Source organism: Aedes albopictus, chromosome 1 (genome assembly GCF_035046485.1).
Source record: "Aedes albopictus strain Foshan chromosome 1, AalbF5, whole genome shotgun sequence".
Classification (NCBI taxonomy): Eukaryota; Metazoa; Arthropoda; class Insecta; order Diptera; family Culicidae; genus Aedes; species Aedes albopictus.
The window spans coordinates 53934066-53958886 of NC_085136.1; the positions used below are offsets into that span (position 1 = coordinate 53934066).

The following is a 24821-nucleotide window of genomic DNA, read 5'->3' on the forward strand; positions in this document are numbered from 1 at the left end:
GCCCTAGGCCATCTCCAACAGCATATGGGAGTTTAAAAGTGCGTCTAGAACTACATCCGGGGCATATTCAGCAGAGCATCGATAACGAAGGGAATTTGTAATTGTTATAAAAATTCTAACTGCTACTGCAGATTTCCTTAATGCAGAGATAAATATTAGGGCATCTCCAGTAATGATTCAGTTCTAGTTTTATTATAAAACGGTTACAAAATTTGAAGTAACTGGCAAAAATAGAATTCAACATGAGCATCTTCAGCAGCAGTTCTAAGTCCTGCATGCTCGACGGAAATCTATACATTTATTTGTCAACGACATAATAAATCATAAACCACGTTGGACTCGGTACACGCAGAAAAATAATTTGTAAACACAATTCTAGTTCAAATCATCCAATTTTTCAGTTTGTTATAGCGACAAACTGATTTCTAGTTTAAACTGAACTGTTCCATTGTTCGATAATACAAATATTTTTATTTGCCGAAATTTTTCACAGTTTGTTAGAACAAACAGAGATCTGGTAGTTTCAACATAAAATAACAGATTGAGTTAAACGACTGCACTTTTGCCACTAACAAAGCCGGGAAGTGATTGTGTTGGTGACGGCAGCTCCTGCGGCAGCTCGGAAATCCATTTTTAGACACTCGACAAGCGGATGGAAGCGAGAACGAATAAAAAAGGCAAAAAATCGAAACCCTCCAACTTTTTTTGGATGCAGTCTTGAGTACCTGCGCGTTATCCATCACGGCCAAAACTGTACTTGAAAGTTGGAGTGATGGATTTGCTACACTTTCTTCGGTGTGGCGATGTTGGGGTAAGAATTTTGAAGATGTGTGAGTGCTTCCGGGCCATGTTTATGGTCCCCATTTTGTTGAAACAAATGAAGATTTTAACGTTATATGGAATGATGGGAATTGGTTGTTTTGATCGATAAACTCCAAATAAGAACAAAGAAATATAACTTCGGAATAAGTAAATGCTCAGTTTGAAAATCAATCATGCGTTTTATTGTTTTAAACAAGCTTCATTTTGCTTCGTGTAGAATGATGTTCCCACAGAGCATACATGTTATTTTCCATGGCAACAACATAAAAAGAACGCGTCAAAATCTTGTTTCAAATGTGTGCAAAAATATAACGGGTCGTATGCCAGTTTGTACTTATTTTGAAACAAACCTGTTCGAATTTTTACATCTGAAACGCCGGCTGAAGATAGCCATGATGCTGTTCTGGATGCATTTTGAAACTCCCACACGTTTTATAACGCTCCTGGAGATGCCCTTAGGTGATTAAGCGTTTTTTGCACATAGAAGCTAGCGCCTCAATGGATAAACACGGTGATAAAATAAACCAGCCGATACATCCATTGGTTGACATTTGCTAGGAGAGAATGGGAGAAGAGTTTTCCAGGAGTTTTCGAAGAAACCTACTCAGTTTCGAAAAAATACAAACATACTTCTGTGACTTTTATTTATTTATGCATTTATTTATTTACATAGTACATATAACAGCAATTTCACTTATGATTATATACTGTGCGATTTCAAAGAATTGAAATATGTTCAAATACGTTCAACTGGTATGCATTGCTTATTATTAGAAGACATGATTCGATTTCGATGATCAAATGTTTTCTTATCTGTTCGATGATCGTTTAAAACTAATAGGTTGTGATCTCTAAATTGTCTTGCATTGTAGCTTGAAGAATACCCAGGTAACCAATAAGCAGTTAAAATGGCATTAATTCCGCACTATATGCGCCTTTACGGCAGGTCATTAAATGCTTATTTGCCCCATATGCGCCATAAGTGCTACTTAAATGCAGGTTTTGGCCCAAAATACGGCTGATTTAATGCTTAAATTTCCTACCCCCCATATTGTCAAAAATAAAAACAAAAAAATTCCCCTGCCCATTTTACGGCCTCTCTTTCTCTTCTATTTTTATCTTCACTCTCCTGTGCAACTTTTGAGGCTTGGGGCACGTTTTGAAATTCTGTTCTTGTTTTTTTGCTGATTTCGGCGAAATTGGGATTTGATCCCTCGATCCTCGGGTTGACGATGGTGCTGAACCTCGCTACGATGTAAGCTATAGATGATTAGATAATGTGCGTTGATTTTTTGATCAATTTAAAGCTTGAATATTACACCGGCAGTAGCTTCGTGAGATATGCTATGTGCCCAGCATGTGCTGATAATTAAATCGAGCATTGGAAAGTAGCCAAAACCATGGCATTTATTTGCCAAAGCATGTTTTATAGCTGCTACTCTATAAATGACAGGACAAGCGAATGATAATGACATCTACAGCCGGGGCACGTAAATTAAAAAGTGGAAATGTGTTGTGGGTTCAGCATCACTCCTCCCACTTAGCAGTTTTATGGCACTAATGTAGCAGTTATGCTGCTTGTTGACCAAAACATACCGTGCATCTGAAATGCTACATAACTGCTGTCAGATTTTAAGTAGCATTTCAATTGCTAATATAGGGCAGTTTAGCCGTCGAACTGCTATCATACGGCAGTAAGCAGGTCAAATGCAGATATAAAACAGAAATACGGCTTATTCAAATGCTTATTGGTTACCTGGGTATACTTCACAGGAAGTTTCACATTATTTTCAATAAGAAACAAGTTGAACAAGAATTCAATTAATGTTTTCCAAGTAAAACCAACACATTCTCTTGGTGGAACTATACTAGGGTGCACACTTGGTGACACTAGCACCAAAAGGTAAACAACGGCAAATTTGTACCCCGATTCGAAATTTGACAGCGCCGCGTAATGGCCACATTCCCAGTTATTTCAAAACAACCGTTGCAATGCTTTACACAACTGCACTACATGAGCTTGGACGTCTGTTCTCTGTGATACAGTGTCGGACAAAACAAGAAGACCACCGGTCCTATTTCCACAGAGAACAGACGAACATGCTCGAACAAAATTGCTTGAAAATCTTGTGTAAAGAAAAAACAAGCTCAGTAGCGACATCGACGGTGACTTTCCCACTCAAAAACTTGTTTCGACATCATGATGGCGCTTTCTGAAGAAATATTTCACTAGCACACCTTTAAATTTTCCTACTCAGATTCTGAGCTGTATTTGCTTAAATAACAAGATGTTTATGATTATTTCACTAATCCAGCAACAAAATTTGTGCAACCCATTGATAGTTAGTTTCATTATTTTCAATAAGAAACAAGTTGAACAAGAATTCAATGAATGTTTTCCAAGTAAAACCAACACATTCTCTTGGTGGAACTATACTAGGGTGCACACTTGGTGACACTAGCGCCAAAAGGCAAAACAACGGCAAATTTGTACCCCGATTCGAAATTTAACAGCGCCGCGTAATGGCCACTTTCCCAGTTATTTCAAACCAACCGTTGCAATGCTTTACACAACTGCACTACATGAGCTTGGACGTCTGTTCTCTGTGCTATTTCATACAAAATGGTCAAGTTTGACGATATGGTACTCGGTTTCTAGTAAATCGATTTGGCTGAAATTCTGGCAGCCGACATGGATTTACGGGAATTTTGTATTAAATTGATTGAGTTCTGTGTGGCTTCGTGGTCGTGTGGCTAGTGTCTCCAAGCATTTAGTCGCATCGTACTAGGAGCGCGGGTTCGATTCCCGCCGCAGCTGTCAGGAAAAGTTTTCAGCTGTGCCACTGGGCGTTGCATGCTAGTCCGTTGTCTAGTGTCGTGCTTCCTTCAAAGAGCGAATAGCTCACTGGAAGTACTAAACGTGTCCGTGTCTTTTTTTCTGTTCACTACTTCCAAAGTTACAGATATACGGTGCGACAAAATTCTGACACCATATTTTTATGATGGATAGTTGTGGTCAATTTAATAAAAATGTCCCCAAGTTTAAATGGCATCCTTGATCTTAGTACTTGCACAGAGAACAGACATTTAAGCTCGAACAAAAATACGTCAAAATCGTGTGTAAAGGATTTAAGTGTACCTCAACGCCACCAACGGAGACTGCCCCACATAAAAAGTCGATTTGACACCACGATGGCAGTGTTCATCGATAAAATACACTAGCCCACAAAGCGACACGAGCGCCAAACGGCCAAAAACGGCGAGCACTGGAAACAAATTTGACAACACAACAATGTAAGTGATGGGACGCTAGCGCCGCACAACGGGGGCATAACCACATACTCCGAAATGACCGTTACAAAGTTTTACACAAGGCAGAAAGCGAAGATAGACGTCTGTTCTCTGTGGTACTTGTTTATCAATAATCAAGTATCAGATACTCTCATAATATCATATGATAGTGGCAATCTGAAAGTGGTTCTATAATTATGATGTTTCGTATATCTGTAACTTTTGATGTGGTGAGCAGAACTCACTCAATTAAATACAAATCAAAATTCACGTAACTCCATGGCGACTGTCAAAATGTCAGCCAAATAGGTTCACTATAAACCGAGCATCACATCGTCAAACTTGACCATTTTGTATGAAAAATGGCTAGTGGTCTTATTGTTTTGTCCGACACTGTACATACATCTCTGATGGAGAGATAAGTGTAGTGACGATTGCGTTGTTGATAAGCACACATGTTCCGGCCGCTAGTAAGCCGTCAGGGTGGTTTCTTGCACCACATCAGCTTCTCGAAATTTTACCACAATCAACCGCATACCCACCATACTAAATCATCCCTTTGAACCTTAAATGATCTAGGTTACCTAATATAAATTGGTAGGAACAACAATCAATAGAGAATCGCATTATTATTGTTCACATAAAGGCGTTTTTCAGATAGGTCAACAAACAGACACAATGTACAAAATTCAATCGCATTCACATTATTGTTTGCAATTCAATGTAGTCAAATTTATTGTATGCGATTTTAAATAGGGAGACAGGGGGAACAATAATGCTGTATCAACAATAATAGGGTAGAAGGGTATATATATGGAAGAGTAAGAATTTGAGTTTGAGTGGCAAATAAACCGTTGGATTCGAACATCTTTCACTCGCGTTCCTCGATCCTATTCGAAAGAGCCTCAACAACACATGTTCAAGGCACAAAAGATTTCATTCCATTTCATTTTTACCGAAAATAGAAAATACTGGCTACACGTTTTTACCTTATTAGGAATTCTTGATTACCATAGTAAGGTCCTTGGACTAAAGCCAGTTGGACCACACGCTAAGAAAATGTTACTCTAAAATGAGTAAGATTCACACAAAACTGAGCTAAACTGGAACAGCTCAAAAAATGAGTAAATTGCATTTCCAGCGATAGCGCTGGCTTAAGTGCAAAAATCCAACTGGTTTAAGCCGTATAATATTCTTCGCTTCATCAAGAATATTATACGGCTTAAACTGATGCGATTTTCGCACTTGGGCCAGCGCTATCGCTGGGAAAAAAATTTACTCAATTTTGAGTTGTCCCACTTTAGCTCGAAAATGAGTGAATTTTCTGACCGTGCACAGAGAACAGACGTCTATCTTCGCTTTCTGCCTTGTGTAAAACTTTGTAACGATCATTTCAGAGTATGTGGTTATGCTCCCGTTGCGCGGCGCTAGCGTCCCATCACTTACATTGTTGTGTTGTCATTTTTGTTTTCAGTGCTCGCCGTTTTTGGCCGTTTGGCGCTCGTGTCGCTTTGTGGGCTAGTGTGTTTTAACGATGAACACTGCCATCGTGGGGTCATATCGATTTTATATGTGGGGCAGTCTCCGTTGGTGGCGTTGAGGTGCACTTAAATCCTTTACACACGATTTCGACGTATTTTTGTTCGAGCTTAAATGTCTGTTCTCTGTGGTTGGACAGTACCATTTGGCATCAGTCTGCAAAGATTGCTTTTTTTTTTTTATTCTAAGCTATGCTGAGTTATGCTAATTTAGGTAGGCCTTTGCAATCATATCACAAAAAGGACAGTCGCGATAAAATCAAATCTTGCGTTTAGTATCATACAGGCGTATCTACACAATGATCGATTTCTCTTCGTCGATTTTCTCTTCCTTTAGTAAGGCTGATACAAATTTAATTTCCACTTTTTGTTTCCCCCCCTTCAAAAATGTTTGACTGGATTTCGCATTTTGAGGGGGCAGATAATAAAATATGTATTATGCAATATATATATTGAATATGCAATTCAGTATCATAAGTTATGTTTTATCTAACTCATTTTTGTGTCATGATGGCCAACTTTTCCGAACTAATTATAGTTCGTGATCTGTGTGTGGCTATCGACAGCCCACTTCGTTTCAACGAGCACGTGTTCTTTCCACCCAACTTCGGGATTGCGTGCGTCAAGCCAATTTTAAAGCGGGAGCCACAATGCTGCGTCGACTTCGACTTCGACTTCAGCTGTAACTGACAGCTTGGTTTGAAGCAATGGCTTTCAGTGCAGCAAGTCACAATGATGCGTTGCATGACGTACGTCATTGTACTAAAAACGCTGAAGTCGTTCTAAACTTTGAAAATTTTCAAAGTTGACGCATTGCAACGCAGCGCCCAGCATCAAAGCTAGTGTGGAGGAGCAATGTTTACCTTTCTTTTTTGAAGAACAACTTCAAAATTTCATAAAATATTTTAAATGAAGCAAATTTTGTGAAATTTTAATGGCATCGGACACAATTTAGAATGCTGTGAGAAATTGTATTACAAGTTCTTGGTAGTGCACGGAAGTTTTTTAAACCATGACCCAGCATATCCAGTTTCAGATCGATTTTCACCTGCCACAAAACTCCAGCGGGAATACTTCTCAAGTAGGACTTCTCTTGTGGCAATCCTCCAGAAGGAAATTCTCTGGAATGTAACAAGACATTTCTTGTGGGATTCAATTAGGAATTCCCTCTAATATTATTTCTGCTACAGGATTTTCTTTCGGCATTCCTCCGGCAGGAACTTCATCTAAATAGATATTCCACGAGGACTTTTTTTCTGAACAGGAACTCTTTCATTAAAATCTCTAGCAGGGATTGCTGTTGAGATTTCCGGCAGAAAAATCCCTTCCGCATTTCTTTAGCAAGAATTATTTGAAAGGTTTGTCAAAGAGGAATTCCTTCGGGGAATCTATGAGTATTTTTTTCTTCAACGCTTTTTTTTTTTGGATTCTTATAGTAAGTTTTTATGGAGATTCCTCCGAGATTCCGGTACCAGAAATTTCTTTTAAAATACTTCTAACATGGATTCCGTTGACGGGCTTCCTTCACTAGTTTTTTTTCTTCTTTGAGATTCCTTGAGCAATTCTTGCGGGAATTCCTCCTGAAGTTATTTCAGCAATACTTTCAGGAGTTCTTTCGGTCATTCATCTGAGGCTCTTCCAAGACAATTTCGCCTGGTATCTCTTCAGGAATTTCTCCAGGAGTTCCTTTGGAAATTCCTCCAGAAATTCCTTCGAAAATCCCTTTAGGAACTTCAATGGGGTTTGTAAAGGGATTCTTTCGAGAATTCTTCCTTCAGGTACTCCTTCATGTAGTCTATCGAGAATTCCTCCAAGAGTTTTTTCAGGAGTTCCATAGGTAATTCCTCCAGGAGTTACTACAGAAATTCCTCCAGATTTATTTTCGGGAATTCCTTCAGGCGCTTCATCAGGTATCCTGAATGAAGCTCGGAATGAAGTTTTTCAAGAATTGATTTGTGTGTTTTCGAAGATTCCTCTAGGAGTTCCATCGGGAATTCCTCCATGAGTTTCTTCGAGAATTCCTCTACGGATTTCTTCGGAAATTTTTGCAGGAGTTTCATCGATAATTCCACCAGGTATTCCTTCGGGAATTTCTCAAAGTATTGCTTCGGGAATACCTTTAGGAGTCCCTCCAGAATTACCTCGAAGAGTTCCATCGGAAAATCCTTGAGGAGTTCCATTGGCATTTCCTAAAGGAGTTCTTTCATGAATTTCATAAGGTGTTCCTTCGAGTATTTTACCAAGGGTTCTTTTGGAAATTTATTATGGAGAATCATCAAGATTTTCTCAAAACAGTTTTTTTTGGGAATTCCTCCAGGAGTTTCTTTTGGAGTACCTCAAGGAGTTTCTTTTGGAGATCCTTCAAGAGTTCCTCCGGGAGTTTTTTGGGCATTCCTCCAGGAGTTCCATCGAGAATTCCTCCAGGATTTCATTCGGAAATTTAAGTTCCATCGGAATTCCTTTAGGAATTTCTTCAGGAATTCCTCCAGTTGATGCTTCGGGCATTTTTCCAGGAGATTCTTCTGAAATCCCTCCCGAAATTCCTTCAGGGATTTCTCTAGGAGCTCTATCGTGAATTCCTTCAGGAAATGTTACGAAAACTCCTCCAGGATTTTCCTCGGGAGCTCCTTTGAGATTCTTCCAGGTATTCTATCGGGAATTATTTTTCCCGAATTGATTTGGGAAATTACTTTCCCTCAGGTGATCCTTTGAGAATTTCTTTAGGAGTTCATCGGGAATTCTTCCAGGAGATCCTTCGATTATAATTTTTGTGAACCTCTCTAGAGTTCCTTCCAGAATACCTCCAGGTATTTTTGGGAGTTCTTTCAGGAAATTTGTACAGGAATTTTTTCGGGAGTACCTTCGAGAATTTCTCTAGGAGAACTCCTCTATCGAGAACTCACAGAAAAAATTGCTTCGAAAATTTTTCCAGGTTTCCCTTCGGATATTCTTTCGGGAGTTTCATCGATAATTTCTGCAGGAGTTTTTTTTTTGGAAATTCCTCCTAAGGTTCTTCTAGAAATTCCTCCACATATTTCTTCTGGAATTCGGAGTTTATTCAAGGTACTCGGGAAAATCATTCCGGTGAATTCCTTCAGGAGTTCCATCGGAATTTTCTTCAGTAGTTCCTCCTGGAATTTCTTAGGGAATTCCTTCGAGAGTTTCTGGAAGGAGTTATATTGGCGCTTACTAAAGGAGTTCCTTCTAGAACTTCATCAGGCGTTCCTTCGAGAATTTATCAAGACATTCCATCGGAAATTCCTCCTGGTGGTTCTTTGGGTATTCCTTTAGGAGCTTCATCAGGAGTTCCTTAAATTACAAGATGAGTTCCTTTGGGAACTCCTCTAGGACTTACTTTTAAAACTCCCACCAGAATTAGTTCGAGATTCCTTCAGGAATTCTTCAAGAGATTCCTCCAGGAATTCCTTCAGAAATTCCTCCAGGAATTCGTTCAGGATTTCCTCCAGGTATTTCTCCAGGAATTTCTCCACAGATTCTTCCAGGAATTCATCCAGGGATTTTCCAGGAAAACCTCCAGGAATTCTTCCTGGAATTTTATTGATGATTTCTCTAGCAGCTCCCTCGATAATTTCTTCAAGAATTTTATTGAAAATTTTTCAAGGACTTCCTTTTTTTAATTCTTCCAGGTATCTCTTTGAAATAAATTCGTCAAACATGTCTTGAGACATGGTGAATTCCCCCGGGGATTGCTCCAGGAATTCTCCTGGGGATCCGTCTGGTAATTCCCACGGGGATTCCTCCGAGAATTCCTCCGGTAATTTCTCCAGGGATTCCTCTAGGGATTCCTCCAGGAATTTCTCCGGAATATATCCAGGGTTTCTTCCAAGAATTCCTTCAGGGATTGTTCCAGGACTTGCTTCAGGAATTCCTCTAGGATTTCCTACAGGGATTCCTTCAGGAATTTCTCCAGGGATTTGTCCAGGGAATTTCTTCAGGGATTCCACCAGGAATTTCATTGATGATTCCTCTAGGAGCTCCCTCGATAATTTCTTCAAGAATTTTATCGAAAATTTCTCAAAGACTTCCTTTTTTAATTCTTCTTCTAATCTCTTTGAAATAAATTCATCAAAAAATAATTGAGACACGGGGAATTCCCACGGGGATTGCTCCAGGATACCTCTAGAGATTCTTCCAAGGATTCCTCCAAAAATTTCTACAGGATTCCCTCCAGGAATTCTTCCAGGAATTTCTCCAGGGATTTGTCCATGGATTCCTTCAGGGATTTTCCAGGATTTCCTCCAAGGAAACTTCAAGGAATTCCTCCAAGGATTCTTCCAGGAATTCTTCTAGAGATTCCTCCAGGAATTCTTTAAGAGATTCCCCCAAGAATTTTTCCAAGGATTCTTCTAGGCATTTCTCCAGGGATTTTTCAAGGAATTCCTACAGGGATTCTTCAAGGAATTTCTCCAGGGATTCTTCCAGGAAATCCTCCAGAGATTCTTCCAGAAATACTTTCAGGGATTCTTCCAGGAATTCCTCCAGAGATTCTTCAAGGAATTCCTCGATGGATTGTTCCGGGAATTTCTTCAAGGATTTCCTCCAGGAATTTCTCCAAGTATACTTCAAGGAACTCCTTCAAGGATTGTTCCAGGAATTTCTCCACGGATTCTTCCAGAGATTCCCCCAGAAATTCTTTTAGGGATTCTTCCAGGAATTCCTCCAAAGATTCCTCTAGGAATACCTCCAGGATTGCCTCCAGGAATTTCATCAGGGATTCCACCAGGAATTCCCCCAGAGATTGTTCCGGGAATTCTTCCAGGGATACTTCCTGGAATTACTCCAGGGATTCTTACAGGAATTTCCCCAGGAATTCTTCCAGAGATTCCCCCAGGAATTCCTCCAGGGATTCTTCCAGGAATTCCTCCAGGGATTCTTACGGGAATTTCTCCAGGAATTCTTCCAGAGATTTCTCCAGGAATTGTTTTGGAGATTCTTCCAGGAACTCCACCAGAGATTCCTCTAGGAATATCTCCAGGAATTTCTCCAGAATTTCCTTCCGGGAATTCTTCCAGCAATTCCTTCAGGGATTTTTCAATGAATTTCTCCAGCGATTCTTCCAGGAATTCCTCCAGGGATTCTTCCAATAATTTCTTCAGGGATTTCTGCAGGAATTCTTCCACAAATTTATCCATGAATTCTTCTAGAGATTCTTCCAAGAATTCTTCTAGAGACTACTCCAGAAATTATTCCTGAGATTCCTCCAGGGATTCTTCCAGGGATTCCTCCAGAGACTACTCCAGGGATTCCTCCAGGGATTCCTCTAGGAATATTTCTTGGAATTCTTCCAGGCATTCCTCCAGGAATCCCCAAGAATTCCTCCATTAATTCCTCCAGGGATTCTTCCAGGAGTTTCTCCAGGAATTGTTTTAGAGATTCCTCCAAGAATTTTTTCAGGGATTCTTCTAGGATTTTTTCTAGGGATTCTTTAAGGAATTTCTCCAGGGATTCTTCCAGGAAATCCTCCAGAGATTCTTCCAGGAAATCCTCCAGAGATTCTTCCAGAAGTACTTTCAAGGGTTCTTCCAGGAATTCCTCCAGGGATTCTTCAAGGAATTCCTCGATGGATTGTTCCGGGAATTCTTCCAGTGCTACTCTCTGGAATTCCTCCAGGGATTCTTCCAGGAATTCTTCAAGGGATTCTTCCAGGAATTCCTCCAGAGATTCTTCCAGGAATTTCTCCAGGGATTTGTCCATGAATTCCTTCAGGGATTTTTCCAGGATTTCCTCTAAGGATTCTTCAAGGAATTTCTCCTAGGATTCTTCCAGGAATTCTTCTAGAGATTCGTCCAGTAAATCTTGCAGAGATTCCTCCAAGAATTCTTTTAGAGATTCCTCCAGGAATTTTTCCAGGGATTCTTCTAGAAATTCATCTAGGGATTCTTCCAGGAAATCCTCCAGAGATTCTTCCAAAAATTCTTTCAGAGATTCTTCCAGGAATTCCTCCAGAGATTCTTCCAGGAAATCCTCCAGAGATTCTTCCAGAAATACTTTCAGGGATTCTTCCAGGGATTCTTCAAGGAATTCCTCGATGGATTGTTCCGGGAATTCTTCCAGTGCTACTCTCTGGAATTCCTCCAGGGATTCTTCCAGGAATTCCTCAAGGGGTTCTTCCAGGAATTTCTCCAGCGATTATTCCAAGGATCCTTCCAAGAATTCCTCCATGAATTTCTCCAGGGATTTTTCCGGGGATTCGTCTAGGAATATCTCCAGGACTTCTTCCAGGAATTTCTTCAAGGATTTCCTCTAGGAATTTCTCCAGGGATACTTCAAGGAGTTCCTCCAAGGATTGTTCCAGAAATTTCTCCAGGGATTCTTCCAGAGATTCCCCCAGAAATTCTTCAAGGGATTCTTCCAGGAATTCCTCCAAAGATTCATCTAGGAATATCTCCAGGAATTCCTCCAGGAATTTCATCAGGGATTCCACCAGGAATTCCCCCAGGGATTGTTCCGGGAATTCTTTCAGGGATACTTCCTGAAATTGCTCCAGGGATTCTTCCAGGAATTCCTCCAGGGATTCTTCCAGAAGTTTCTCCAGGGAATCTACCAGAGATTTCTCCAGAAATTCTTTTGGAGATTCTTCCAGGAATTCCTCCAGAGATTTCTCTAGGAATATCTCCAGGAATTCCTCCAGAATTTCCATCCGGGAATTCTTCAAGTATATCCTTCAGGGATTTTTCAAGGAATTTCTCCAGGGATTCTTCCAGGAATTCCTCCAAGGAATCTTCCAAGAATTACTTCAGGGATTGTTACATGAATTCCTTCAGGGATTCTTCCACGAATTCCTTCAAGGATTCTTCCAGATTTTTTTCCAGGGATTTTTCCAGGAATTCCGCCAGAGATTCTTCCAGGAATTTCTCCAGGGATTTGTCCATGAATTCCTTTAGGGATTTTTACAGGATTTCCTCTAAGGATTCTTCAAGGAATTTCTCGAGGAATTTCTCCAAGGATTCTTCCAGGAATTTTTGCAGAGATTCCTCCAGGAATTCCTCCAGGGATTCTTCTAGAAATTCCTCTAGGGAATCTTCCAGGAATTCCTACAGGGATTCTTCAAGAAATTATTATTATTATTATTATTTATTTTTAACTAAAAATTTGGAAGAGGGAAAAACCCCTTTCTTCAAGGAATTCCTCCAGGGATTCTTCCAGGAAATCCTCCAGAGATTCTTCCAGAAATCTTTCAGGGATTCTTCCAGGAATTTCTTCAGGGATTCTTCAAGGAATTCCTCGACGGATTGTTCCGGGAATTCTTCCAGTGGTACTTTCTGGAATTCCTCCAAGGATTCTTCCAGGAATTCCTCAAGGGATTCTTCCAGGGATTCTTCCAGGAATTCCTCCATGAATTTCTCCAGAGATTCTTTCAGGGATTCGTCTAGGAATATCTCCAGGAATTCTTCCAGGAATTTCTTCAAGGATTTCCTCCAGGAATTTCTCCAAGGATACTTAAAGGAATTTCTCCAAGGATTGTTCCAGGAATTCTTCCAGAGATTCCCCCAGGAATTCTTTAAGGGATTCTTCCAGGAATTCCGCCAAAGATTCCTCTAGGAATACCTCCAGGATTTCCTCCAGGAATTTAATCAGGGATTCCACCAGGATTTCCCCCAGGGATTGTTCTGGGAGTTCTTCCAGGGATACTTTCTGGAATTCCTCCAGGGATTCTTCCAGGAATTCCTTCAGGGATTCTTACAGGAAATTCTCCAGGGATTCTTCCAGAGATTCCTTCAGGAATTGTTTTGGAGATTCTTCCAGAAATTCCACCAGAGATTACTCTTGGGATAACTCCAGGAATTCCTCCCGAATTTCCTTCCGGGAATTCTTCCAGCAATTCCTTCAGGGATTTTTAAAGGGATTTCTCCAGGGATTCTTCCAAGAATTCCTCCAGGGAATCTTCCATGAATTACTTTAGGAATTCTTCCATGAATTCCTTCAGGGATTCTTCCATGAATTCCTTCAGGAATTCTTTCACGAATTGCTTCAAGGATTCTTCTTTAATTTTTCCAGGGATTTTTCCAGGAATTCCTCCAGGGATTCTTCCAATAATTTCTTCAGGGATTTCTGCAGGAATTCTTCTACAGATTTGTCCAGGAATTCTTCTAAAGATTCTTCCAGGAATTCTTCTAGGGACTAATCCAGAAATTATTCCTGAGATTCCTCCAGAGATTCTTCCATGGATTCCTCCAGAGACTACTACAGGGATTCCTCCAGGGGTTCTTCCAGGATTTTATCCAAGGAATCTTCCAGGAATTCATGCAGGAATTCTTTTATTTATTCTTCCAGGAATTTCTCCAGGGATTCCTCTAGGAATATCTCTTGAAATTCTTCCAGGAATTCCTCCAGGAATCCCCCAAGGATTCTTCCATGAATTCCTCTAGGGATTCTTCCAGGAGTTTCTCCAGGGATTCTTCAAGGAATTCCTCCAGAAATTCTTCTGGAGAATCGTCCTGGATTTCTTCTGGAGATTCCTCCAGGAATTATTCCAGAGATTCCTCCAGGGATTCCTCCACAGACTGCTCCAGGGATTCCTCCGGGAACTCCCCCAGGGATTCCTCCGGAGATCCTTTCAGGAATTCCAACAGGGATTCTTCCGGGAATTCCTCCAGGGATTTATCCATGAATTCCTTCAAGCATTTTTATAGGATTTCCTCCAGGGATAATTCCAAGAATTGTTTAAGAGGTTTTTCTAGGAATTCTTCCAGGGATTCCTCCAAGATTTCTTCCAGAGATTCCTCCAAGAATTTTTCCGGAGATTCCTCCAGGAATTCCAACAGGGATTCTTCCAGCAATTCCTCCAAAGATTTATCCAGGAATTCCTCCAGGGATTTTTCCATGAATTCATTCAAGGAATTTTTTTTTCAGAATTTCCTCCAGGGATTATTAAAGGATTTCTTCCAGGGATTCTCCCAAAAATTCTTCCAGAGATTCCTCCAGGAATTCTTCCAGAGATTCCTCCAAGAGTTCTTCCATAGATTCCTCAAGGAATTCTTCCAGCAATTCCTCCAAAGATTTATCCAGGAATTCCTCCAGGGATTTATCCATGAATTCCTTCAAGCATTTTTATAGGATTTCCTCCAGGGATAATTCCAAGAATTCTTTAAGAGATTTTTCTAGGAATTCTTCCAGGGATTCCTCCAAGATTTCTTCCAGAGATTCCTCCAAGAATGCTTCAATAGATTCATCCAGGAATTCTTCCAGAGATTCCAGGCCTAACATGTCTAAAGGTCCTATCTGCAGAAGAGATGCTCTCTTTGGTTTTGCTCTCTTTCGTTAGTATCTCAGCTGTTTAATTGTATTATGATTGTCTCCTTGCATTGAACGATGGTCAAAACAATCGTCTTTTGATATGTACTGCAAAAATAGTTGGAAAGTGTTCCATTACATTACGATAATTGAAAGAGAAAGTGAACAAAGAGAGCCTCTCAAATGCAGATAGGACCTATTGAAATGTTTGGCCTGATTCCTCCAAGAATTCTTCCAGAGATTCCTCCAGGAATTCTTCCAGAGATTCCTCCAAGAATTCTTCCATAAGTTCTTCCAGAGATTGCTCCAGGAATTCCTCCAGAGGTTCATCCAGGAATTTTTCCAGAGATTCTACCAAGAATTTTTCCAGAGATTCTTCCAGGAATTCTTCCAGAGATTCCTCCAAGAATGCTTCAATAGATTCGTCCAGGAATTCTTCCTGCAACTCCTCCAGGAACTCTTCCAGGGATTCCTCCAAGAATTCTTCAATTAGTTCTTCCAGAGATTCCTCCATGAATTCATCCAGAGATTCCTCCAGGGATTCTTCCATGAATTCCTCCAGAGATTCTTCCAGAAATTCCTTGACGGAATCGATGTTTTTGTTGGGTTGTTCCCGCTTGGTTCCATGTGAAAAAAATACCTAATTTTAAGTTTTAAGTTGTATTCACTCAAATTTGAGTACTGTGCTAGAAACTCAGTGTTGGCTTGACGCACGGAACTGCAAAAGTTGGAGTGTTTCTCACTTCACTCTCTGACAACAATAGAAAGAGCGCCTGAAAAGGGAGATGAAAAAGAATTCAAAATTGAGTTTAAAAGTACCTAATTTTGAGTTTTTCAGTTTCTCCGTGTAGAGATTGCTGACAGCTAACCTACATTATCAACAGTTTGTTTTCATCGTGAAAAAACGCTTGCATACACGCTCCCTCGGTTAAAGCGTTCTTTGTTGGGTAATAAGCGTGTTATTTGAAACGTTTTAACGTGTATTGATCAGTCAGCTGTCAGCAACCACTATTCTCCGTTCATGGATTTATCCGCCGCAACGCAACGCACTTACCGACCCGTACACGCTCAAGTCACTGTTCTGTGCCCTGGTGCGTAGCATCTTGGAATATGCAGCTCCGATTTGGAATCCGTATCACGTTTCGCAGATACTAGGGGCAAGACAGATCTAACGAGAGCAAATCTGTGTTCGAGGTGTTGTTCAGAATTCCTCACAATTACTCAGAATTTCTCCCGTTGTGCCAAATTGTTATCTGGCACCAATGTCAAACTGCAAAGTGTTGCGTGTGCTGAATGAAAATTGCAGTTTTAGGGATATCTTTCAACAAATTTCGATAAACAGAGTAACTCAGAATCTCTCAGAGTTGCTCTCGTTTGCAGTGTCTTGCCCCTAGCGCAGATAATCAGCATCGAACGCGTCCAGAGGCGCTTTATACGTTTTGCGCTTCGCAATCTACCATGGGACGATCCTGAACATCTCCCGGACTACCCTGCACGCTGCCGCCTAATCGATCTGGAACTGCTCTCAGATAGACGTAAAAAGTCGTGTTCAATAGATTGCAGAACAATATTGACGGTCCGGATCTTCTACGGCAGCTGTCATTGAATGTACCGACGCGTCAACTTCGACAAAACGACTTCCTTATTGTTCCTGGGCATAGAACAAACTACGGCCACAACAATGCAATCCTTTGACCTCCTGCCACAGAGAACAGACGAACATGCTCGAACAAAATTGCTTGAAAATCTTGTGTAAAGAAAAAACAAGCTCAGTAGCGACATCGACGGTGACTTTCCCACTCAAAAACTTGTTTCGGCACCATGATGGCGCTTTCTGAAGAAATATTTCACTAGCGCACCTTTAAATTTTCCTACTCAGATTCTGAGCTATATTTGCTTAAATAACAAGATGTTTATGATTATTTCACTAATCCAGCAACAAAATTTGAGCAACCCATTGATAATTAGTTTCATTATTTTCAATAATAAACAAGTTGAACAAGAATTCAATTATTGTTTTCCAAGTAAAAACAACACATTCTCTTGGTGGAACTATACTATCGTGCACACTTGGTGACACTAGCGCCAAAAGCTAAAACAACGGCAAATTTGTACCCCGATTCAAAATGTGACAGCGCCGCGTAATGGCCACATTCCCAGTTATTTCAAAACAACCGTTGCAATGCTTTACACAACTGCACTACATGAGCTTGGACGTCTGTTCTCTGTGCTCCTGCATACGAGAATTTAATGAAGCAAGCAACATGTTCGACTTGGGTATGACGAAGGAGAACTTTAGGAATAGGTTATTAAAGAAGATTAAGAACCAGTCTGTACGATTTTTTATCGAAGACATAGTAATAATAAAATAAATAAATAATGCAACGGAAATGAGTTGCATAATGAAAAATGTTCATAATGTCATTTGGGTGGCATTATGATCATTATGCATCTCAAATGAGTTGTATAATAAAAAAAATCATTGCATAAAATTTTGCATGGAACTCGTTACAAAACTGGATTTTTTTCAGCACTCTTCGCATTTATCCAGCTCTGCAAGCCTCGTTGGATAAATGTACGACCCGTGCTGAAAAAATCAATTGGCCACATTCCCGGTTATTTCAAAACAACCGTTGCAATGCTTTACACAACGGCACTTCATGAGCTTGGACGTCTGTTCTCTGTGATGCTAGTCAGTGTCCTCCCCAGGGCTACACCGAGAAGCCATCCGAATACTGCACATATTTTCCAAAAAAAATCAGAAGAGAAATCGATCATTGTAGAAACGCCTGTATGATACTAAGCGCGAGAAATCTATATGGGATAAAGAACGCAAAAGCTGAGAATACACAGAGTACACCATTAACGCATCATGCGAAACCGTACACGCAGAAAAAAAAACTATGTTAAAATCAAAAATATTTGATTAATGAATTAAATTGTCAATTTGTTCAGGCCACAAAAATAAAACTGTTTGGAGCAAATCGAACGTCACATTTGAAACAAATGCAATCCATGTTTGAAACCAAAATGCATCTTCTGGCAGATTATGTTAGGAATACATGTAAACATTTTTGTTTTGTTTTTTGGCAGGTCGGCCCTGCGGAACTATTTGTTTAGCAGAAAACTCATTTTCTCCGCAGGATAAAAAAACACCTCCCGTGTTATACTTTCAAAACCAACATCATGTATCATCTATTAGATAACATACGCTCCCGAAAACAACGGGATTTCATGGAGACTTTCGGTGAAGCTTGCCTTTTCTGCAGCAGGACATTTTGTTGTTTGATGCTGCAGCCGGAACTTGTGAGTTTTGTTTATGTTCTCGACGGCGGAACGGGGGAGCCCCCCGTTCCGCCGTCGGGGAATGGGTATTGTCGAAATAAATGTGTAATTGAGTTAGTTTTAAAAATTAAAATTATAGTTTTAAACTTTTTATCAGTTTACCGAATTAACATGAATATTTTTGTTTCAAACGAACGATATTTGTCTCTGTGTGTACAGTGCGCGTACGTTCATTGAGGGCTCGTTAGTAGAGGTTGATTCGATAGTTGGGTGTTCGCCGGTCGGGGCCCAAAATAAACAGAGGTGAAAAGCAATGTCAATGTCAAAACGAGTTTGACGTCTAACCGCCATAGCATCACAGTTCCTATAAATACAAAAGGAACGTTTTTGCAGCATTAGCTCCAAATGTGATGTTCGATTTGCTCCAAACAGTTTTTGTGGTCTGAACCAATTGACAATTAATTTGAGTTTCCCTCAAATATTTTTGATTTCTCCTCTGCGTGTACCTTTTTATGACCATTGCGGCATGAAGTAGTGTTCTTGAGTTCTTGTGTGTCAACGCGTCAATGTTGGTTTTTCCCTAATTAATAATTAACGACGTCTTCATGACCATCGCTGCATGCCTTATGAAGCGATGTGAACTTGTTTTCAGCTGATGCGTCAATGTTTGCTTTTTCCTTCATTAATATTTCCACAACCTCTTTATGACCATTGCGGCTAGCCCAATGAAGCGGTGTGGAATTCTTGTGAGTCAATGCATCAATGTTGGCTTTTTCCCTAAGTAATAATTTTACGACCTCTTTATGACCATTGCGGCATGCCCAATGAAGCGGTGTAAAATTCCTGTGAGTCAAAGCGTCAATATTGGAGTTTTTTCTCATTAATATTTCTACAATCTCTCTATGACCATTGCGGCATGCCCAATGAAGCGGTGTAAAATTCTCGTGAGTTAATGCATCAATGTTGGCCTTTTTCCTTATTAATTTTTTCACAATCTCTTTATGACCATTTCGGCATGCAAAATGAAGCGGTGTGAACTTGTTTTCAGCCAATGCGTCAATGTTCGCTTTTCCTCTTATTAATATTTCCACTACTTCTTTATGACCATTGCGACATGCCCAATGAAGCGGTGTGAAATTCTTGTGTGTCAATGCGTCAATATTGGCTTTTTCCTTAATTAATATTTCAACTACCTCTTTATGACCATTCTCGCATGCCAAATGAAGCGGTGTGAACTTGTTTTCAGCCAATGCGTCAATGTTCGCTTTTCCTCTTATTAATATTTCAACTACCTCTTTATGACCATTGCGACATGCCCAGTGAAGCGGTGTGAAATTCTTGCAAGTCAATGCATTAATGTTGGCTTTTTCCCTAATTAATATTTCCACAACCTTTTTTTTACCTTTCTCACATGCCAAATGAAGAGGTGTGATTTTGTTTAGAGCTTCGGAGTCAATATTGGCATTATTTCTTATCAATATTTCCACAACCTCATTATGACCATTTTGGCATGCAAAATGAAGCGGTGTCAGGTCATTGTAATCCTTTGTGCAAATGTTGACTCCATCTCTTACAAATATATTTACAACCTCTTTAAGACCAGTTATACATGCCAAATGAAGCGGTGTCCATCTATTGAGATCCAATGCATCAATATTGGCTTTTTCTCCCAACAATATTTTCGCAATCTCGTCATGACCATACAAACATGCCAAAAGAAGCGGTGTACGATTCCCGTCATTCAATGCATCAATATTGGCTTTTTCTCTCAACAATAATTCCGCAATCTTTTTATGACCATTCTTACATGCAAAATGAAGCGGTGTACAGTTCCCGCCATCCAATGCTTCAATATTGGCTTTTTCTCTCAACAATATTTTCGCAATCTCGACATGACCATTCTTACATGCAAAATGAAGCGGTGTAAAGTTCCCATCATTCAATGCTTCAATATTGACTTTTTCTCTCAACAATAATTTCACAATCTCGTCCCGACCATATTCACATGCAAAATGAAGCGGTGTAAAGTTCCCATCATTCATTGCATCAATATTGACTTTTTCTCTCAACAATAATTCCACTATCTTTTTATGACCAAACATACATGCAAAATGAAGCGGTGTACAGTTCTTATAATTCAATGCTTCAATATTGGCTTTTTCTCTCAACAATAATTCCACAATCTCGTCATGACCATTCTCACATGCACAATGAAGCGGTGTATAGTTCAAAACACCCAACGATTCAATATTGGCTTTTTCTCTCAACAATAATTCCACAATCTCGTCATAACCATTCGCACATGCAAAATGAAGCGGTGTAAACTTCCCATTATTCAATGCATCAATATTGGCTTTTTCTCTCAATAATAATTCCACAATCTTTTTATGACCATTCATACATGCAAAATGAAGCGGTGTATAGTTCCTATCATTCAATGATTCAATATTGGCTTTTTCTCTCAACAATAATTCCACAATCTCGTCATAACCATTCTCACATGCAAAATGAAGCGGTGTAAACTTCCCATTATTCAATGCATCAATATTGGGTTTTTCTCTCAACAATAATTCCACAATCTTTTTATGACCATACATACATGCAAAATGAAGCGGTGTATAGTTCCCAACATCCAATGCTTCAATATTGGCTTTTTCTCTCAACAATAATTCCACAACCTCTTCATGACCATTCTGACAAGCAAAATGAAGCGATGTGCATTTATTTTCATCCACAGCGTTTACGTTAGCACCTTTACTAAGTAGTAATTCCACAATGAAACAGAAACTTTCAGATGCGGCTAGATGTAGAACTGTTAACCCTGTACTATTCGGTCCATTAACATTGGCACCATCGTAGATCAATCTTTCTGGTTTTTTAATTATTCGTTCCCAATCTACATTGTCGAGATCTACAAAATACCTTGATAGTGCAGGCAATTTTTTATATCCTCTCATTAGCATTTCCTTCATAGCGTCATAACCATTCCATAATACATCGCCAATTGTCCTGCATAAAATAAAAGTATCAATCATATTTTCAATTAAAATGATAACAACTTCTGTGTGTGCTCCAGCCGCAGCTAAATCCATAGGAATTTTACCTTTGTTTGTCGTTGCATCGTCCAATGCACCTTTTTGTATCAACATTCTCGTCATTTCAGCATCACCATTATTACAAGCTATGTGAAGTGCAGTCCATTTGTTTTTGGTTATGGAGTTCACGTTTGTGCCTTTATCGATCAAAAAATTTGTAATAGCCATTTGTTTGTGATGAACTGCATAATGTAGAACTGACCATCCCGCTGTGTTTCGAATATTTAAGTCTGCTCCTTTTCCTAGCAGTAATTGTACTAAATATATATGTCCGAATATTATAGCCGAATGTAGAGGAGCTAGACCACCATGATACTTAACATCAGGATGTACTTTACAGTCATCGATCAAATAGGAACATATTTTGTCACTGCCGTTTTTAATGGCAATGTGAAGCATTTTGGCCGGCTTTGGTTTAAATAAAAAAAAATTTCTGATCTTTGAAAGCACATATTTCAACAACTCTACGGCATTACTTTCACATGCCCAGAAAACAACATCTTTTGAATCAAAGGACGTCTCATGGGCGATTTTTTCTATGAACAATTTAATGTTTTTTTCGATTATTTTAATGAAAAACTTTCTTATTCCTGTAAAACAAGACAAAATATTTTTGACAATGTTTTTCAAGTTGATAAAATCATCCCATAGGAAGGTCGCAACAAAATATTCAGCATAAGAATGATGAGAAAAAGAAAACTTACCGTCAATAAAATTCAGTAAAATGGATTTTTCAAACTGGTTCAGATGGTTTTTTTTAATATCGTCCCATTTTTTTATATATTTTGGATTTTTTATGATAAATTTTAGCTCACCAACATCAAGAAATTCTATTGCTAGTAGTTGATGATCAAGATAAAACCCATCGAAAATTTGTTTATTTGGATCAACTTTTCCAATGCCATGACATGCATCTTCTATCTTTAATTGTAAACATTTTTCGATAAAAATTTCGTAAATGTGTTCAACTTCTAAGAAATCTTTTTCTAAATAGCTTATTTCATCTTCTTTATCGACCATACTAGTTTCTTTGAATTGCTCAAAACGCTGTTTGTATAATTTCGACATCATTTTAACCATCAATGGAACTCTGCACAAGCTATTAAACTTGTCAACCAAAAATTTGGAATATGAATCAAATTTGAAATCGATATCACTCTCTACTTTATCTTTCCAAGACTGTGCAAGGTATTCAATAATATTTTCGCTGCTGAACGGCTCCAATGAAAAGTATCCGACACTAATCTTATGCTTCTTCAAGAAGCGTTGCAATGTTTTTTTTTTATGATTTCTAACACTTATAACAACTTGAATTTGTTTTGATGTGAACAATAATTCCATCAGTCTATTTATTTTGTCAATATTTTTCTTATGTATTTCATCATACCCATCAAACAGTATTATAATGTGATCATCGGACCTATTTTCCAAAGCTTTTTGTATCAGTATAATATTCTTGTCAGATAACACACATTTGAATATATTCAATGATGCTTTATTGTCGAAACCTTCCTCAGAATCTTGCAGCCTGTTTAGGTAAAAAAGGTAAACAGTTCCTGATTTCAGTTTTTGGTATTCAAGGGCAAGGTATTGAAGCAGCTCAGTTTTACCTATTCCAGGGTCCGCCGTCAAAACTAAACACTGATACTGTGAAAACTTAAACATCAGATTTGCTGCAAATTCGATGTCTGTCATTTCCTCGCAAGTTTTGTTAGATAGAAATACTCTATCGTCCATTCCAAGTTCATTTTCTGTTGTATTGTCATCAAGGGAAAAAAATTCTTCTAAATTAAGGCTTAAGACAGATGTTGTGTATCCATGAAATTGAGATGCTTTTAAATGTTGTGTTTCATCGCTATCCTCTTTTTCAAATATTAGCACTCTGTTAATGTATAACTGGTTCATATTATTCAATTCTGGATATAATTTTGCAATTTCCAATCGTAACTTGTTGCAATACTGTGATACATATTGTTGATTTAAATATGGTTTGGAATTACCTTGCTCGCGTTTCAGTGTTGCTTCAAAATGATCATCCAAATCCTTAACAGCATTTTTATAGTGGCATTCGGTTAGCTTACCTAAAACGTCAGGCCGCAGCCACGATCTCATCCACGAGTTGAGCTCCTCGACGATGAAAGGCCCCAATTCTTCCGGTTGATGCACAGATAAAGTGAGTAGCTCAAAAAATTGTCTCACATCAGATGCCTCCGCATAGAACAATAGTGAATGGTGTTTGCATCGAGAATCCTTTCCATCGAAAAACTTCTGCTTCGTTGAAATCACTGTTTTCATATCATTCAATTCAGCCTTCAGCGTTCTATACAATTCAGCTTTATGAACTACATCACCATTGAATGTTTCTTTGAATGCTAGCTGGCCATGTGCAGTCGTTGTCAGGATCAAAGCTAAAAGATTTTCGTACTTCTTTAAATAGTCGGACACTATTCCTCTATGAAAAAGGTTTTTGATGGCATCAGCTAGATGTTTGAATTCCACTGATTGCAAATTTGTAAAACCACATTCTTTTTCATTGACATCGAGTTCTGGTGGTTTAACAATAGGCTTTAAGTTCTGTAACTCTGATTGAAGCCTTTTGTATAATTCAGAAATGAAAATCAGTGATTCGTTAAAAGTATCTGTGAATCTTATTTGACAGTTTCCCGACTCCTTCAAAATGTCTTTCAAATATGCTTTGTACTTTAGAAGCTGATCTGTAATGATTCCTCTAGTAAAAAGTTGCTTGATAGCGTCCTTCAGGGAAAATAAATCTTTGTTAGTGTATTCCACTATTGATTGTATTGTGGATTCAGTCGGTATGAGTGATTTCTGGGTTGCTCCTTTAGATGTAAAGCGAAGATATTCATCTGCTTTTCGATCCTGGACCGCAAAGCAATCTTCTGCGGTTTTCAACTTTTCATCTAGTTTTTTGTTGGTGAACAGCACTAAGTTGATTTTACCTTTGAATCTATTTCGAATTATCATGTAAGAAGTGAAATATTTGTACAAACTGAAATCTCCTTTCTCTCGATGCGTATTTGGTAGCAATCCATTGAGATCTATCTTCGATTCTTTGCCGTCGGCATGTTTCGATTGCAGAAAAGTCCATTGTTTGGTTGTTTTATCGTACAGCACCACATCATCAAACTTATCTGCGGATGTCATCTCATAAGCTAAGCAGAAGTTCTTCTCTTCTCGTGTCAGCCTTAGCAAAAGTGCTAGGGCCAGTTGCTTCTGGTAAACTTCGCCGTGAGTTCCAGACTTGATGCGACTTTCGTACGCCACAAGGCTTGTCGTTTCCGGATCTATAACATCCTTTGATGAGGATGCCATTTTATTCTGAAATTAATATAAAGAAGTTGTTAAAAAATATCGTTTTGAGTATGTTCAGCTTTTATAACGAATATGCTCTTCTTACGTCAGATAAATTTGGTCCAAAAAATAAAGAGAAAAAATCCTGTCCAATATACTAAACGGTTGCGTATAATTCCTTTTTTTTTTTAGAAAGCTCTCAGGTACGGTGAAAAAATAAATA

The 24821-nt window shown here is 39.0% G+C and overlaps 1 protein-coding gene across 4 annotated transcripts in view; it reads right to left on the bottom strand.

Annotated features, from left to right (window-relative positions):
• LOC115256613 (uncharacterized) overlaps window positions 1–24821 on the bottom strand; it is a 289353-nt gene that overhangs the window by 237630 nt on the left and 26902 nt on the right. For 2 of the 4 annotated variants that reach the window (XM_062844557.1, XM_062844558.1), the window contains one exon: window positions 561–24625. The exons of 1 other annotated variant lie outside the window; for it this stretch is intronic. In XM_062844557.1, the coding sequence (XP_062700541.1) occupies window positions 18776–24619 (5844 nt within the window). In that variant the 5' untranslated portion in view covers window positions 24620–24625 and the 3' untranslated portion in view covers window positions 561–18775. Of the gene's footprint in view, window positions 1–560; window positions 24626–24821 lie in introns of those variants that run through there. One more of the 4 variants, XR_009996023.1, reaches the window with a different exon arrangement.